This window comes from Myxine glutinosa, unplaced genomic scaffold, assembly GCF_964187855.1.
Source record: "Myxine glutinosa unplaced genomic scaffold, kmMyxGlut1.1 SCAFFOLD_1615, whole genome shotgun sequence".
Lineage (NCBI taxonomy): Eukaryota > Metazoa > Chordata > Myxini > Myxiniformes > Myxinidae > Myxine > Myxine glutinosa.
In genome coordinates, this window is record NW_027617710.1 from 23,068 (window position 1) to 42,958 (window position 19,891).

At 40.5% G+C, this 19,891-nt stretch overlaps 1 protein-coding gene across 3 annotated transcripts in view; it reads right to left on the reverse strand.

Annotated features, from left to right (window-relative positions):
- Positions 1–1,463: 1,463 nt before the first annotated feature.
- Positions 1,464–19,891, reverse strand: part of LOC137414101 (formin-like protein 2) — a gene marked incomplete at its 5' end in the record, with an annotated part of 74,929 nt that continues 56,501 nt past the window's right edge. For 2 of the 3 annotated variants that reach the window (XM_078769173.1, XM_078769171.1), the window contains 1 exon segment: positions 1,464–4,019. In XM_078769173.1, the coding sequence (XP_078625299.1) occupies positions 3,744–4,019 (276 nt within the window). 3 annotated transcript variants of the gene reach the window in all.

Sequence of the window (19,891 nt, forward strand, 5' to 3'; positions counted from 1 at the left end):
TTCGTAGATGGAAAATGCATTAGTGCCGTGGGCATCGGGTCACTGGGTGCAGCGTAAAAGGGATAACAAAGTCGAGTCCTTACGGTATTATTATATAGACTAGCCGAAACCCGTGAACATCCATGGAAGGGAGGATTTGGTGTATGGATAGAGTGTACCATTATGGATGGCATCGGGGATTTGCTTGTCCGAGTAAGAGTTAGGAAGAAAGATGGGAATGAAGAGTGCGTATATGAACAACGATCGCCGACACCGGCACAAATGCATGCTCTGGATTGTCCACTCAGTGGACGGCTTGCTTTTGCCTTTGCCCAGCAGATGCCAATACGATGGCGTCGTAAGATGGCGTCGTATCGGCAGTTAATCGGATGCTTTTGGGCCCCAACGTCGGCTAATTCAGATTTTTCGAGTATGGCTGTACGTGATAAACAAAGAGCGCAGTTCGTAGATCGTAAATCCATTAGTGCCGTGGGCATCGGGTCACTGGGTGCGGCATAAAAGGGATAACAAAGTCGAGTCCTTATGCTATTATTATATAGATTATATCTCTGAAACCGTTCACCTTGTTGATGCAAAATTTTACAAATACCATCCAACAGCACTGCTGAATCTAGTTTGAAAATGATGTCATAGGTTTGGCAGCCACCTTGGATAGAAAAACTAACCTTATCCGATCAACACGAAACTTCACAAACGTGATCCCCTACCCATACATATGCAGAATGATGGCATCTACCCGTTGTGGGACTAAGCGTAAGCATATTGGCGACACAGTCGCATTGCTCTAGTTTCTTTTTAAACTTCATGTTAACAGGGGAGTATACAGTATTTACAATTTTAACAGGCCTCTATCTGTTAAAAATCCTTAGATAAATTGTACTATGACCGTGGGCCATAAAATATGAACCAATCTCTCTGAACTTCTGAATTACCTGTTAAAACCAAGACGTTCAATCATTCCAATCACTCATGTTGCTCCTTGGACCCTGCATGCTGCACTGTGCTATTTACCCATCTATCTGCCATCTCGCTTTCTAATCTATATTTGTCTCTGCCTGTCTCTGTTTGTCTGTCTCTGTCTGTCTGTGTGTCTCTGTTTCTCTCTATTGACATTGGCAGAGATTTGCCCCTCATGGTGCAATGACAGAAATAAATTTTAACAGTCATAATTTTGTCTTCCCCCTTCTCCCCGCCACGAATTTCATCCATATTGTGCATTCCTATGTATGTATAATTTAAAACATGCTGCATCATTCATCAAATCCTTGCACATCGATTGATGCCTTGCGGTGTGGATTGCACACAATTTACAAGGGGCGCTCAAAACATTTCTCCAAGACGAGACAACTTTTGAAAATGTATTTTTCAATAAATAAATATAACTTCATAAGATAAACTTTTTATTACCAATTCTATATTCATAAGTTACTTTAGTTAAAAAAATTGCTTCAAATAACAACAGATTCAAATAACATAAGAAAAAAAACTTTATTTTCAACAGAAGCAGAACTATCGTTATCAAAACACAGTTAACACATTTGGACAACAGTATGAATCATCCGCAGATTATAGAATACAAGTCCACACTACTGTAAACAAAGTTTATATTCAGAGAATTGCAATTAATCAAAGTATTGGCAGAATTGAATTTTGGCATTTCACAACAGTTGCTGAGGATTAGTGTTATAGCACATACTAGCTTGTAACCACTAGTTATTTTGATAGCTAAATAAATAATTGTGGGTTTGGGGAGAACATCTCGTCATGAATGTTATCGAAACAACTCACGATACAACTTTCAGCTCTGGTTTAAGAATCGGATTACTGTAAACTCTACGAAGAACGGCAGGAACTGTGGCCAAATATCACTTATCTACGTGCTAATGGTATTTTGTTCTGTCATCAAATTATTAAAATCTAACATTTTAAATATATACATGTTACATTTGATGAAATGCAAAAGAAAAACAAAATTCTGGTTGCATGACTGGTAAATTGAATCCGTCACACTTTTGTGTATTTAATGGATATGTGTTATGTTTTATTCTCGCTCTAATGATTACATTAAACGTAAAGATGTTGATTTTAATGCAAACTGACATATTACACTTTGTTTTTGTTATTGCATCAACTAATAGGTATTGGTATCTCGATGATGCCGATGTATTCTCTTTCCTTTTCAGTATTACAGATATCCTCGATAAATTAATCGAAATAATTCCGCAACCTTTATAATCAAAGGCTTTCCATAGAATGACAGCATAGAATTCCATAGAATGACAACTGGCATAGAATTCCATAGAATGACAACTGGCATAGAATTCCATAGAATGACAACTGGCATAGAATTCCATAGAATGACAGCAACTGGCGCTTGGACACCTACGCTATACTCAGTCGGTGGTTTAAAGGCATTTACAATCGCATTCAACACAATTAACACTGGATAAAGTAAAAAGCTATCATGAAATTAATACAAATCTAATTTCCACAGTTATAGAGTACAGTATACAAAAGGCTGTATATACAGATTACAAACGAAGGATTTCAATTGAAATGTTGCAAAAATTGCATATGAAAATTGTTTAGAAAACATGTGGTCTGAAAGGGAATGCTGCAGTAATCAAGAGGCATCATTTAAGTGGTTGCAAAATGCATGGCAAAGTTTCAGGCTGGTGATGTGAACGTAACAGTAAAATCACTTCGTCAACTCTCCGCTCTTTCTCTAAGTTTGCAAAACAAGGCAACGGGCTGGCTGTTTGCAAGCCCGACAGACATAATTACACCCTGTGTTCACTTCCAATCCTGTCAAGCACCTCCATTATAGTAAAACGTCACACTCCGTTACACTATTCATCCTTCAAAGTCAATGGTATAAACCAACGAGAGATACCGAGGCAAACTCCCTTCTCCGCTCACCTATGCCCCAATCCTCTCCCTAAACAAATATTTGAGTAAACAACCAACCCTGTACATACAACATACAAACACGGACGATATAAACAGGTTTAAAAAGTTGGATAACTTCTCCCACCCCCATAGTACAAAATGCAACAGTACAATGCTTGAAGGAATGTTTTCTAGGTGCCATAATGCAGCAATAACAGTTGTGAAGAATCATAAAGGAATCCAAATACAAACATTAACAGGTATATCCCTGCAACTAGTGCCATATTGTCAGAAGCCCGACCGTCTCCGATTTATGATTTCTGCCAAACTCATGCCAATGTTCATGCTTTTGCATAAAATGAAGACTGCAATTTGGCAGCTGTTGTTTTATCACACCAAATACCTGATAGCCACCAGAAAATGTGAATGAAGCAGTGCTTTCGCAAAGCGCTTCGGAAATCGTGTCCATTAATTTAGAAACTTGTAAATGTGACCAATAATAAAAGGTTGTGCCTTTATGAATGTTTTCGCACAAATCTCTCCTCGGTTTGCCAGCAATCTTTCTTTTTTCACTGAAGGATCTGAAAACACCAAAGTGCTCTGCCAGGTCATTTCAGAACTTCCAAGTTGTATATTGCTCAGAAAGTACATTTTAGAAAGAAAATGTTTTGTTTTCTAATTATTCTCAAATCCGGTTAAATGCATACTTGTAGAATTTACACATTTTCTTTCATTAAAAAAGTACAAATAGGCACTTCTTCATGTGTTATGCAAACATCTACAATTTAAGTCAATTAATAACTTAACATTTCCTAAACAAGCACCAGTATGGTTGCAATATGTTGACAAGAATGTCACAAACTCATCCCACAAAAGATACAAACCAGACGAGTTGCAGTAATAACAAGCTTGCGACAAATATGTGCTGATGGGTTCATTTTGAGAACAGGTAAGAGGTGTTCACAAATAAATTCAGCACCAGCTTTATCGTGGCATCGATTCCCAATTACAGTCGTCGTTTCACATGATGACCTCGGCACTGTTTGCCCACTGACCACCCTGCTCGTCGTAATGGCGCCGAACACTGCGCCGAACAGCATCGGCACGGCGGTAGGGCTGGTTACGCAGGTCTGCATCACAGAATCAGGAACAGAGAACAAACCACAGCAGTAGCTTTCATTAACAATGATGATGTAGAGTCCACAAGAATAATGGTCATTTTCAGCATACAGGAAGACAAACAGCATACCGGTAGACCGCATACCTCCGCCAGGCTTTACAGTTTACGTTTTGTATCCAACTGATAGGCCGGATCTACATTCGGACCTGAAGCAATATCTAATCGGCTTCTTCTTGTTGTCCACCCAACTCATACACCTAGTTTTGTCATAATCTCCATGCACCTTCGGTGGGTTAAATTAAATTAAATTAATATTAAATCATTCAATAACTACATGATGTGAAAATGTAACAGTTGACAATCAATGATATAATTTCTGAACATCCAATGTAAGTTAATATTCAAAGATCAACAGTTTGAAATGGGTTCACTAATCATCCATGTGTATTGAAAGTAGTCTTTTGATGTCCAACTCTAATATTACACTCTAAGTGATGTTTAACTTGCGGTCAGACAAGATAGTCTTTGCTCTGAAAGCCCGTTTTAAAATCTTAAGATATCCTCTCCAGAATTGACCTGTTTAACAGTTTTAGTTAATCGTTAGTGAATCACCTCCGCCACTGAAGGTAGGTGGAAGTTATGTTTTCACCTGGTCTGTCTGTGAACAGGATATCGCAAAAAATTGTCGACGGATTTGGACGAAACTTGGTGGGTAGGCTGGGTGTATGACAAGGAAGAATTGTTTCAATTTTGGTGAAGATCTGGATGTGGATTTGGATCCGATAATTTTTAAAGTGATTCTTCACCATTGAGTGATCCGGCTAAAACAATATACATAACACTACATCTCAAAAAGTGATGGACGGATTTAGACGAAACTTGGTGGGTGTATGACACTGACGAATTGCTTCATTTTTGAATATCTGAATCTGGATCTGGATACAATAATTTATTAAGTGACCATTGAGAGTTAGGTCCAAAAACTATATGCAGCATGATATCTGAAAAAGTTGTGGACGGATTCGCACGAAACTTGGTGGATGAGTTGGGTAGGTTATGTGACAAGAACAAGCCGATTAGATTTTCGAAGTCCAGATCCAGATCTGTCCCATCAGTGGGATACAAAACGTAAACTGTTCAGCCTAGTGGAGGTACGCGCTCTACCGAGCGCTGTTTTAGTTTGATAATGTAAAGTATTTACACATTTTGTTGTGTGTGTGTGTGTGTGCGTGTGTGTGTGTGTGTGTGTGTGTGTGTGTGTTGGATTTGTGTGACCATATCTTATGTCTATGCTCTCTATTGCTGTGTTTCCTCCTCCCCTTCCTCTTTTCCTGTTCATTCATTCCCCTGTTTGTTTTCCTACTGAGGAACTGTTACTCCCCAATGACCCCCCGCTCTCCCTCAGGTACCTCACTCTTGCTTGGGCCTCAATTTTTATTTTAAAGTTAATAAAAATGAATTAGCTAGAAAACTTCCCTTATATCTCACAAACATAAAACATCAATTTAATGCAGCTATGCTCTTGTTAAAAAAGGGAGAGAAAATGATTCAACTCTCTGAATGAATGAATGAATGAACTGAATACAATTATTTAACTGAAAATTGTTCAGACAATAGTGATTTAAAAGAATAATATCAAATGATCATTAGTTATTATTGTACCAGGGAACGAAATGAGCCAAACATATTTCTGTTTGCTTCATTGTACAGGTAAATATTTCCATTAATAATAAACAATGAGCAACTTGCCACCAGTTCAAAAGAAAGTTCAAAGCATCAATGCAAGTGAAAGTTTCCATGACAGTTATTCTGCACATGCACAGCAAGCAAATATTGCAGCATGGTACGTACAGCATGCGACAATGAAAGCCAAGTTATGACATCAAGCTGGGATGGATTAAAATACATCATAATAAATGCAATAGCAAACTTGTGAGGTGACACGACTTTTGCACTCTGACCAATGTACTCTTATCACCTGAGTACAAGATTTAATTATTTTTATGTTTTTACCTGCACGCATTGTTTCCCACAAATTACAAAATGATTTTCAGATTTTTCTTTTCATTTGCCGGAACAAAACGCCACCGACAAGTTTCCTAAACAATGCAAGTACGTATACTAAAACTTCAAAATTGTACATTGTTAACACTCGGGGATAAATTTATTCCTAATCTCATGTATTTTGAAAAAGTCACAAAAATATTTAGGCCACTTGGCATGACCTTAGAGGGGTGGGTGTATATTGGGGTATTTTCCCCTTGATCCTGATTTTCGGAAACAAAGAAATGACATTTATTCCATTGGAAGAGAAAGTCACTCACCCGTGGGAGAAATGCGTTATAATATCTGGAAACTACTTCACAAAAGGATGAACGTGCACTCAATATCACTAACACAAGAACATTCAAGGATGGAGGAAAACTTTTGACTCCCTCTTGTCGGTACAGAAATAACGAAACACGGGTAGGACTGGCTCGTTTTGTTAATCAGGCAACAAACTCGAGCATATCTAGGTATGTTGAAATTTACAGAATATCTAAACTTGAATCAACTTCGGACAAAGTATGAGCAATCACTCAGGTCACTTCACATCATGCTGCAAACTTCATTTGAGTAGGGGGATAGAGGGAGGGAACAATTTGGAATTAAATCCTGAACAACACATTGTAACAAAACAGACATGATAATGAATTTGGTAGTTTTTATTTGTTTAATATGTAGCAAAAAGTGAAGCTTGTATGGAACAAGACTTCATGGCATGACGTCAAGATGTGTGAAGGAATGATAGCTTGTTAATTATCACTACTGAGTGCAACATTTTATAATCCTAACTAAAGCGAGTGGTTATGTATATGTAAAGTTCCGTAACTGTGCACAAAACATGGAAATGTTAACTTGAACGCCTTTTCAGTGTTAATTTGATAACTACAAACTCGAGAGTACCCTGAGATAAAACAACCAGCGTGAGTGTCCAGCACAGAGTAGTGCAATGACATTCATGCAGTAGCGCTTGTGCCATTAGTATTTTGTGTTAAAAGCAAGAGCGGATGGATGTAATCTCAATCTACAGCACAATAGTTTGAAGAATTAGAGAAAAGGCATAGCAGACAACAACAACAACAACAACAAAGCAAATAAACACAATTTTACGTGAAAATGATGTGTGCGGACAGAATCGTTCAAATTTACAAGCTAACAGAAGTTGATGGAAAGTATTACACATTTAACCAAATTTCCTGTAACAAAGTATTTTGGATTTGAAAAAGGCACACAAATTGTAAATTGTTTTGTATAATTACATTAATAAAAAAGTAATCATTTGAAGTTCCTCAAAAGAGTGTGCCTCTGGGTATTTAAAATGTGATGGACGAAGTATTTTCATCGTCGTTGATAAAATTAACTTGTGTTGTACAAATAAAGGTGCATTATTCATTTATACTGTTGATTAATTCAGTCATTACAATTACATTAGCTTGATGAAAAATAAAACAAAACAGGAATTGAGCAAATTCCATTTCATTAGTGTGAGTTTACAAAGATTTACAATAACCAGCTTTATGTGAAAGAAAAATGGAACCTTAAATATATTACATAAACAGAGAAATATTTTATATTCTTGCATGGCAAGCACAAGCAATAAGCATAGGGATAAGGGTATGTGGGGAGAAGGGGGAACAAGCAGAAAGAAATGCGAAGCTCCCACAAAAAAGAAGCTTTTTGGCATCATTGGTGGCAGAGCGATGGCAATGCAAAATGCCGGCCTAGTCCAGGCTGCGGAGTGGAAGAATAGCAATACTGTAACTGAAGCAAGAGACAAGACCAATACTGTAACGGAAGCAACTGGAAGCCACAACACACTGATGGCTGAGTGAGATTGGTAGTCTAAGCCAGAAACTGGGCCTGGAAATAGGAAAAAAAAAACTACTGTGGGCATGAGAACCTTGTTAAAAGCCTGCCAAGGAGGCCCGAGTTCCTAGGCCTAGGCGTGGGGCTCCTCCCCTGCAGTTGTGTTCTCATGGAAGAGGCGTGAGCAGCGTTTAGCAGAGCGGGCAGTGAAAGGGACGCTCTTCAGTACTGTCCAGGAAAAGGAGGAAGCAGGGTTGACAGGGAAAGAAGGCAGAGGTGCAAAAACACATTACTAACAGGTGAAAGTGTGGAAGGATCTCGCAGGAAGGGAATAAGAGTAGAAGGTGGAATGTTAGTGAAGATATTATCTTGCAGTAAAGCATGACAGGAAACCTTTTTTTTTTAAATTTAAAGCAGACAATTAATAGCAACAACAAAAAAATTAGGCAAGCACAAGGATTTTAATTATTGTTTATTTATAACTTGGTAGCTGGAGTGCTTTTCTTCAAAATGAAGAACTAGTCTTGCTGGTTACAGCGAGTATCAATCTGCACCAGCAGACAGGTAGAACAATGGATTAAATCAACAGGACGTTGATCAAGGTATGCTAACCTCCATGGGAAGCAAGGAGAAGCTGACGGTTGTGATCATAACCCTTTGTCGGAGAAAAAGAGCGGCATATGTTGCTTCACACTAGACTCAGCATAACACAAATAATCAGTAGATTGGGAGGAGGTAAGGGGATTGCAGGGCAATGGTTGGTGTGGTCGGAACAGCAAGAAGCTAAATTACTAAGCACCACCTGGAGTAGTTTGATCACCATACCTGCAGGCCCAACCAAGGCAACTATCACAGGCCAAAGATGAGCCACTCCAGCTGACTACCATCTACAGGGTGGATCAAGAGGTTGGAGAGATATGATTCACAAGGAGCTTTGGGAAGTAGCAGACGGCAAGAGATATAAAGATGAAAGTACATCAAGCAAAACATGGTGTGCCACCTTGTACCAAGGCTTAGACAATAATCACGTGATAAGCAACCAAACTAAATACAATGCCAGGAGTGCATCGCTTTCAAAAAGGAAAGCTACAAGAAGAGGTCAGCTCAACTGAGATTGAGAATGAATCGTAATAAATGCCCAAGATCAAGGACACTATACAAATGGCCTCAATAAAATGGCAACACGGAGTCAATCGGACAGTTTTGCAAAGTAGACCCAGGAAGCATGAGGCACCTCCTCCTGTGATGTAAAAAAACAACCTGTCAGAACAACGGTACACTCAAAGGTCCAAAAAGTATGTAGAGTCTGCAAAGCACATCTGCAAAAATTTATATAATCTCTGTTTCAGAAAACTCAAGAAATCAAAAACTGATCATGGAAAACAAGGCTCATATACGACCTAATTATCCCATCGAGTGTGAACATAGAAAACAAGACATTGCGACCGACAAGATATAGTACTTAGGTACAAAAAAAAAGAATAGACGGCATTGCTAATTGAGGTATCAGTCCCCAGCGATGTTGGCCTTAACAACGAAGAAATCAAGAAAATGACCAAATATCAAGATCTCAAAAATTAGGTCAAAAGATCCTGGAAGCTGAAGAGTGTCAAAATCGTACCAGTGATAATTGGAGCAATGGGAATGATAGAGAAGAACCTCACAGAGATCTTAAAACATATCCCTGGGAATACTACAACAAACAAACTCCAGTTTGAAGCTGGTTGGGGCTCAATGAAGATATTGAAAAGAACCCTCAGAATAAAACTTTGAGAACAACAAAACTTCATAGCTTGGTCTGGGGAATGACTTGAGATGGTGGTGAACAGCTGTCTTGAAGACATGGAGGGAAGAATGAGATTGAAGAGAGTATGGAAGGTGGTTCCACAGGTGAGAAAAAAGGAATAAATGAGTGGAGGTGAGCCGTGGTTCTGGATTTAGGCAGTTTCATTCAGAAGGAGATGCTGTTGGACCACGTGTCATGCAGATGCCTGGGGGAAACAAAGCACGGAGAGGGCACAGCAAGCAGGTCTTGACAAGGTGACACCAGGTTTTAGATGAGGGAGCCAATTTGAAAGTCGTTCTTGAGATTGGACAGATGTTGTTTTCTGGCTCTCCAGGGCATAGACACACTTTTTGCGAGCTTTGTGTAATGATCTGAGGTTGTTTTCATTTGGATTTGCCTTCCAGGAGGAGAATGCAAGTTGTTTTAAAGCAACTGCCTCACCACAGGATTCAGAAAACCAATAGCAGGAGAATGGGTAAGATAATTGAAGACGAGATGGGATGAATCTGTGCATAAGAGAGAGCAGGTTTCTGTCGAAGAATTCCCAGGCTGAATAAATATCAGCGGCGGTGGATATAGGAGATGTGTTGATTCATGATGTGCAAGTAAAAAAACAAAAACAAAAAAACAAAAAAACATTTTAACCGCATATACACGAAGTGCGAATGTAGAAGCAGGTCACATGTTATGAACTGCAAATATGCGGGTCCACAAATGTTGGGACCGCGAATGTGGAGTTCCGACCGTATATAACAATAATAACAAATTTGACTTCACTCTTCCAATACTTATGGAGGGCACTGCTTGTATATATGCATGTATATATATATATCAAAACGTAATCACCATAAGGACAACAACTCCATAGCCTTTCAATGTCCAACTCCTCTTGAGACAACCACTGGGAAAAGCTCACCCAGCCGGGCAGTGCTGGGTGTCCCCCCCACTCCACTGCAGCGCATTTTTTTTGTCACTGATCAACACATAATACCACATAATGTCAAAGTTATTTTTACTTTTTCAAATTTTTTACAAATTATTTAAAAATTAAAAGCTGAAATGTCTTGAGTCAATAAGTATTCAACCCCTTCACCATGACACTCCAAATGAAGCTCAGGTGCATCTAATTTCCTTTGATCATCATTGAGATGTCTCTACAACTCGAATGGAGTCCACCTGTGGCCAACTCAATTGACTGGTCATTATTTGGAAAGAAACACACCTTTCTTTATCGGGTCCCGCAGTTGACAGTGAATGTCAGAGCAGAAACTCTAACATGAAATCCGAGGAACTGTCCGTAGAACTCCGAGATAGAATTGTGATATGGCATAGATCTGAGGAAAGGTATAAAACGATTTCTAGAGTTTTGAGAGTTCCCAAGAGCACAGTGAGCAACATCATTCAGAAATGAAAAAGATTATGGAACTACCAGACTCTACCGAGAGCTGACCAAAATGAGCAACCGGGTAAGAAGGACCTTGGTCAAGGAGGTGACGAATAACCCAATGAACCCTCTGACAGAACCACAGAGTTCCTTGGCTGGGATGGGATAACCTGCCAGAAGGACAACAATCTCTGCAGCATTTTACAAATCTAGGCTTTATGGGAGAGTGGCCAGATGGAAGCCACTCCTAAGAAAAAAGCACATGATGGCACACCTGGAGTTTGCAAAAGGCACATGAAAGACTGAGAGCATGAGGCAAAATATTCCTTGGTCTGATGAGATGAAAATTGAACTCTTTGGCCTAAATACAAAACACTACATCTGGCAGAAACTGAGCACAACTCATCACTCATCCAACATCATTCTCTACCGTGAAGCATGGTGGTGGCAGCATCATGCTGTAAGGATGCTTTTCAGCAGCAGAGACTAGGAGAATTGTAAGGATTAGAGGGACCAATCAATGGAGCCAAATACAGGCAAATCCTTGAGGAGAAACGGTTTCAGAGTGTAAAAGATCTTGGACTGCGGTGAAGTTTTATGTTTCAACAGGACGATGGTCCCAAGCATACATCCAAAGCAACACGAGAATGGCTTCAGTATAAGAACATATAAGTCCCTGAGTGGGGCCAGCCAAAGCCCAGACATGAATCTCCTTGAGAATCTGTGGAAAGACTTGAAGATTGCTGTTCAGCGACGCTCACCATCCAACTTGACAGAGCTTGAGCAAATCTGCAAGGAAGAAAGGGAGAAACTCCCCAAATCCAGATGTGCAAACTGATACAGACTTGTGACTTGCCAAGAAGACTTGAAGCTGTAATTTCTGCCAAGTGCTTCTATGAAGTATTGACTCAGGGGGCTGAATACTTATGTAAATTAGATATTTCTGCATTTCATTTTCAATAAAGTTGTAATAACTTCTAAAAACATGTTTTCAGTTTGTCATTACGGGGTATATTATGTAGATCAGTAACTAAAAAGTTAAATTTAATCCATTTTAAATTTACAACAAATTGTGAAGAAATCAAGGGGTGTGAATACTTTCTGAAGGCAATATAATATATATATATATATATATATATATATATTATATATATGTAATATATATATATATATATATATATATATATATATATATATATATATATATATATATATATATATATATGTATATATATATATATATATATATGTATATATATATATATATATATATATATATATGCAGTCACGTGAAAAAGTAAGTACACCCATGTAAAGTTTTGACTTTTTTCAACATATACACAAAGAATTAAGTTAAGCACCCCTACACAACGAATTAAGGTAAGCACCCCCTAATATATATTCTTTGTGTATATGTATACATTGGCATATATTCTAAGGTATGTGAGATCAAATAATGATTGGTATGACATTAGCAATTATCCATTGATGAAATTGAGTGATCAAAGTGAAAAAAAGTGATTGGTTGAGTCAGTGATCCGATCACGTGGGTCCTACACACGTTATTGACGCAAAGATCGCTAGAGGTCTTCTCAGAACAATGACTGTACGTTAGAAAACATAAACGTCATCCACACTGTCCGTGATGGACCTATAGCTCCATACTTAAATTGAGATGAAAATATGCCTAAAATTCCCAAAAAATTTCACCTTAAATTATTCAGAATAAAATATTGAAAACGGCATGATTGTTATGTTTTTATGTGACCATAATATCACTTCTCCAGAAAATATAGCAATATCATGGGTATATTAAACTGTTTTGACGACAACAAACTTGTAATGTGCGAGGTTGTAAAAAAACGGGGGGGGTGCTTAACTTAATTCTTTGTGTATATTTGAACATACAGCTATTTGATCTTCATTTCAACAATATTGACAGATAACGGTGATATAATATAACAAATATCATGAAACATTTACATTTTGTAGTCCATTGTATAATTTAATTAAACATAAATGCAAATTTCGCATGTGGAAAAAGTAAGTACACCCCTACATTTATCACTACTTCAAATACCTAAAATTAGAATCAGGTGCACCAGCTCAGGTGCAAATGATTAGAGCATCCTTAGAGAGGATCTTGGAGGAACCTGTCTTTTTAAACCTCAGACATTTAGTTTGGTTTGCTCTTTGTTGTTGAAGTGTGCGGCGTCACCATGCCCAGGTCAAAAGAGCTCTCTGAGGCCTTCAGAAAGAAGGTTATAGATGCCTACTAGTCTGGGAAGGGATTTAAAAAGATCTCCAAACAATTTGAAATCAATCATTTTACTGTCCGGAAGATCATCTACAAGTGCAGAAGATTCCAAACAACTGCCAACTTTTTCAGGCCAGGCTGCCCCAGCAAGTTCAGCCTGAGAGCAGACCGCAAGATGCTGAAAGAAGTCTCAAAGAACCCCAGAATGTCATCACGGGACCTACAGGTAGCTCTTGCCACTGTTGATGTCAAAGTGCACGAGTCTACCATTAGAAAGAGGCTGCACAAATTTGATCTACATGGGAGGTGTGCCAGGAGGAAACCGTTGCTGTCTAGAAAGAACATCAGGGCAAGACTAAAGTTTGCCAATGAACACCGAGGCAAAGACCAGCACTTCTGGAACAATGTGCTCTGGACAGATGAGTCAAAGGTAGAGCTATTTGGCCACAGTACCAGAAGACATGTTTGGCGAAAACCAAAGATAGCATTTGACCACAAAAACCTGATACCAACTGTAAAGCATGGTGGTGGAAATATTATGGTTTGGGGCAGCTTTGCTGCATCAGGGCATGGGCAGCTCACCATCATATAATCCACGATGAATTCTTCATTGTACCAGAGGGTGCTTGAGGATAATGTGAGGCCATCTGTCGGAAAGTTGAAGCTCAACCGAAGGTGGACCTTGCAACATGACAATGACCCTAAACATACCAGTAAATCCACCAAGGAATGGCTGAAAAGAAAGAAATGGAGGGTTCTGGAATGGCCAAGTCAAAGCCCGGATCTAAATCCCATCGAGATGTTGTTGGGGGATTTGAAATGAGCTGTGCATGCAAGAAAACCCTCAAACATCGCACAGCTGAAAGAATTTTGTATGGAGGAGTGGGCAAAAATTTCTCCCAGTCGATGTCAGAGACTGGGAGACAGCTTTAAGAAACGCCTACTTGAGGTTGTTTCTGCCAAAGGGGGCAATACCACCTATTAGAGCCAAGGGTGTACTTACTTTTTCCACATGCGAAATTTGCATTTATGTTTATTTAAATTATACAATGGACTACAAAATGTAAATGTTTCACGATATTTGTTATATCATATCACCTTTATCTATCAATATTGTTGAAATGAAGATCAAATAGCTGTATGTTGATATATGTTGAAAAAGTCAAAACTTTACATGGAGGCATGTCTTAACGGTGGTGGCAGAGCGATGGGGTCATGTTGAAAAAGTCACTTTACATGGGGTCATGTTGAAAAAGTCAAAACTTAACACTTACTTTTTCACGTGACTGTACATATATATATATATATATATATATATATATATATATATATATATATATATATATATATATATATACATATATATTATCCGTAGGTGATTCTGTGATTCTCTGTCTGTCTGTCTGGGGGTGTGGTTACACCCAGTCTGGGAGGGGCTTCAAAACCAAATATCCACCATTTTGTTTAATCGCATAGCTTTGAGGCCTCTTTTGTTAGGCCCTCAGTTTCTTGCTCTCTCTCTCACCGTTTTATTTCAACTCTAATTCGATATCTCATTTCATTTTTCACAGTCACTAACATGGTTTTAGATTCGGTTGAAAAAAAAAGGAATAAAATTCGATGAAAGTTACCGTTTAGAGAACAAAATGCATTTTCAAAGGCCTGCAACATAAACACCTTTGAGACTCTCACGGCTTTATCTCGACTCCAATTCAACATCTGATTTCATTTTTAACGATGGTTTTAGACTGGGTTTCAGCAATAATTGAGAAAATTCATGCACACACGGGAAATTGCTGAGACATTTTAGAAATTCGCGGCTCGATATATCTTATACCGCCCAAATAACACAGACAGGGAATTGCCGAGATTTATGAAGAATTTGCGGCAGACTTTTCCATCATCACGATGAAATGTTTAATTTATACGTAGTCACAATAAAAAGTCAACAATGTGGGGAGAAGGGCGAAGCTTCGTTCACGTATCGCCACAGACGGCAAATTGCCAACGTATATTAAATAATTGTGGCTTTTCTCGGCTCGATATATCTTACACTGCCCAATTAACGCAGACAGGAAATTGCCGAGAGATATTTCTTCGTTCTTATTTGATTAGTTATGTGCACGTGCACTTTAAATAAGTTTAATTGAAAATTTCAATTTAAAAAACGTCATTTACTTGCCATTTGATGATTACGTGGCATCACAACCTCTTCCTCTTGGGGATCGTGAAAATTCATGCGTTGTGTGGAAACTCCCATTTCCGAAATGAACAAGATGGTCGATGAACGGCTTGATGAACATCAACGCAGAATTGAACAGGATGCAGCAAGAAAAAGAATGAGACAGGAGAACGAGACCATCGACAAACGTCAACGTAGACTCGCACAGCATGCGGCAGCAGTAACAATGAGCCAGGAGAACGAGACCGTCGATGAACGTCAACGTAGACTCGCACAGCATGCGGCAGCAGTAACAATGAGCCAGGAGAACGAGACCGTCGATGAACGTCAACGTAGACTCGCACAGCATGCGGCAGCAGTAACAATGAGCCGGGAGAACGAGACCGTCAAGGAACGTCAACACAGACTCGCATGGCATGCTGAGCAACAAAAACGTTGGAGGGCTCAGCAAACATATACAACCGTAGCCATAATGAATCCGGCCGAAGTATCGGATAATATTGTTCAAGAGCATAATTGCGGTCCAATGACATCACCATGCGTGTACTGTTCTGCAAACCATTTCACAAATGAATCAACAGGACAAGGGGATGGATTTGCACTGTGTTCTTCCAAGGGAAAAGTTAAATTACCTCCACTATTTGCCGTACCTGTTCGACTGCAACAACTTTATCAGGGTGACGATGGAAAATGTCGCAACTTCCGAGAAAATAGCCGGAATAACAATTAATTAATTCATTTAATTAGCTTTTGCTAATTAATTTAATTAATTAATTAGCTTTTGCATCAATGCGCACTCAGATCTCATCTCCTCCAGGAAATTGACCGTACTGTTTCAAAATCAGCGATCAGATTCATCGTCACTGTGGTCCATTACATCCATCACATGTACATGAGCAACCACAATTTGCACAGTTATTTATTTTGGATACAGCTCAAGCTACAAAGGAACGTATGAATTGACCCGAGAATCACAGATGTTTGCAAGAATTGATGGCACAACTGCACAACATACTATCTGACGTTAATCCTTATGTCACATGTTACAAGACTATGTTCGAGCATGAACAAGAAGAAATCAGGAAAGCTGTCCTTGAAGATCGCCTCCCTTCTACCTTGGAAATGCATTTTGATCGACTTTGTGCAGACGACCAAAGACTTTTCAACATACCAACTGCTGATGAAATTGCTGCTGTCTTCGTTAGTGGACAAGATGGTGAACCACCTGCAAACAGGGATTTCCAGGTTTATTTGCATGACCAGGGCTTACACAATCCCTCTCCACTTACCTCTCACATCGATCCCATGACATATCCCATTCTCTTTCCACACGGCGAGCCTGGATGGATGATAAACATGCCTCACCAGCGACAAACTGCGGTTCGAAGCAAGGTAACTCATTGTGAATTCTATGCCTACCGACTGGCTATTTGAAATGAATTCAGCACTATCCATACTTCGGGGAAATTATTCCAGCAGTATGTTGTCGATGGATATTGCAAGGCAGAAGGAAATCGACTGCAATACTTCAAACAAAATCAGGAAACCCTTTGAGCCATGGAATACAGAGGACTACTGGACCACGTCCAGAACGTTGCTGCTGATAACCAACGTCCTGTCGGTCGTATCGTCATTTTGCCGTCGAGTTTTGCAGGGAGCCCAAGAGCTATGCAGCAGAACCACCAAGATGCTATGGCCATTGTACGAAAATTCGGAAAACCAGATCTCATCACCTTCACATATAATCCAAAATGGACAGAGATACAATAAAACATTGGACAACACCAACGAGCTGAAGGCAGACCAGATTTAGTGGCACGCGTGTTTCATCTGAAATTAAAAGAGTTAATCGACGATATAACGAAGGCACGTGTTGGGCAAAGTACGTGCATTTCTCCACGTCGTCGAGTATCAGAAGCGTGGCCTCCCGCATGCCCACATATTACGCACGCTTTTTTTTTTTTTTGTATACTGAATCGAGGCTCGTGAAAGAGCTAACATTAACTTCACAAACAAATCGACCAGACAAACAAAATACACAAAAAGAGGGAGCGGAAGACAAGATGGGGAGAAAAGGGGAGGCACACACACACAACATCCGAGAGCAGGGAGATGTGTGGAAGGGAGAGGGCCCGGGGGGAGGAGGCGTGGGAAGGGGGGGGGGGGGGGGAGTGTGAAGTATAAAGCACAAGGACACCAAGGACTTCCAGGACAAAAGTTGGTATTTCAAAAAGTGGAATTGGGGTGAAATTAGCGGGGGTAGAAAAGATCAAGGTTTTGGATGGGGGAAGATAAGAGATGGTGGTGAACAGCTGTTTTAAAGACTTGGAGGGTGGAGTGGGATTGAAGAGAGTGAGGGAGCTTGTTCCAGAGGCGGGAGAAAAGAGGAATGAAGGAGTGAAGGTGAGCAGAGAGTCTTGATTTTGGCAGTTTAACCAAAAGAGGGTTGCAGGCAGATCTTGTGCGACCTGTAGGAATATTTGCGGGACAGAGCCCAGAGAGAGCTGGGGGGGCAAGGCCAGAGAGGAGTCGGTAGAAGACGGAAAGACCACCAACCTGCCTGCGGTGAGTGAGTGAGAGGCCCTTGGAGTTAGCTTCATCGCGGGAGATTCCAATGATTCTGAATGCTTTGGTTTCAACAGCGTGAAGGCGACCTAGGTGTGAGGCAGGAGCACCAGCCCAGAGGGGAGAGCAGTATTCCATTGAGCTGCGGATGAAAGCCTTGTATGTGGTGAGGAGCTCAGGTGTGCCAAGGAAGGACTTCGCACGACAGAGGATGCCCAGTCGGCGACTGGCTTTGGAGGCCAGATTTGAAATGTGGTTTTTCCAGGAAAGATCATGGCAGATAGTGAGACCCAAAAGCTTGAGTGACAGAACTTCTTGGAGAGGATTATTCAGAAAGTGGATGGGAGGGTTGTCCAGTCGGTCTTTTCGGAGAGACATCGTAAGAGTGTGAGATTTGTCAGGATTGAAAGACATGTTCCACTTGTTTGCCCAGTCTGTGATTTTGTCAAGGTCTGCAGAGAGTGAGGAGGCTGCAGACTGCCGATCTGAGGGATGAAGAATGGAGCGACAGAGAGTAGAGTCGTCAGCAAAGAGATAGAGAGGATTTTCAAGAGAGTTGGTCTGTCGTTGCTAGGATCTGTTTTTGCACCTTTTTTGTGCAAAGCGGTGATGTTCGCTGATTTCCAAGCAGATGGCAGTTGACCTTGAGCAAAAGAGACGGTGAAGAAAACAGAGAGGGAGTGAAAGAGAAGAAGAACAGGATTTTAGGACCCGTGGGCTGATGCCGTCAGGTCCAGTTGCAGAATCAGAGTCAAGGGTTGACAGAAACTTTTCCACCTTGTCAGGAGGAAAGGACACGGAGTCCAGGAGCAGCTGGGTACGACTGGGTACGGTGGGTACAGAGAGGGATGGGTTTGGGACACAAGATTTAGAGGCAAACACAGGGTTGAGGCATTCAGCTTTTTCACGTGCGGAGTCAGCCGTGTAGCCGTTTGAGGTGAGGGAGGGGATGGAGGGGGAACAAACACCAGAAACAGATTTGACCAGACGCCACCAGGATTTGGAAGAGGGAGACAGATAAGAGAGTTCGGTCTTGAGAACGGAGAGATATTGTTTCCTGGCTCTCCTGAGGGTGGACACACACTTGTTTCGGGCTTTGTGAAAGGAAATGAGATTTCCTTTCATTGGATTTGCTTTCCAGCAGACGAAGGCAAGTTGTTTCTGGGCAACAGCCTCACCACAAGATTCCGTGTACCATGGACGGGAGGAAGGGTATGACAACTGAAGACGAGATGGGATAAATCTGTGCATGAGAGAGAGCAATTTATTTTGGAAGAATTCCCAGCATGAGTTGATGTCAGAGGTGGTAGAGATGGGAGACCAGTCCAGATGATTGATGGCTGCTTGAAGACCGTGCCAGTTGGCCTGAGTGAAATGCCAGACTCGTCGACGCTGAGCAGGCTCCCTGAGAATGGTCAGAGAGATGTCCACTTTAACAAGCACATGATCAGATGAGCCGATTGGAGCAGAAGAAGAGCAACAGACATTTTCAGGGAAGTTAGTCATAACCAGGTCCAGAAGAGAAGATGCTCCGTTGACTGGGATCCGGGTCGGGAAATTGACAGATTGTGTCAGTCCCAGTGAGTCGCAGAAGTCCTTTGCTGAGGAGCCATGGCTGGTGAGAGAGGTACCCACACCCAGCCAACTGGCCTGGTGACAATTGAAATCACCACATATGAGGAAGAGAGAGTTAGGATGAGTAGATAGAAGTTGCTCCATATTATCAGACAGCGAGATGTAGATCGAGTCATCACTGTTTGGTGCACAGTCCAACACACATCTGAACAAGAGGTGGGAGCGAAGGGGAAGCCGTAGCCAGAGGTTTTCCTGGGGGTGAGGTGGAGGGAGTGCAGTGCAGG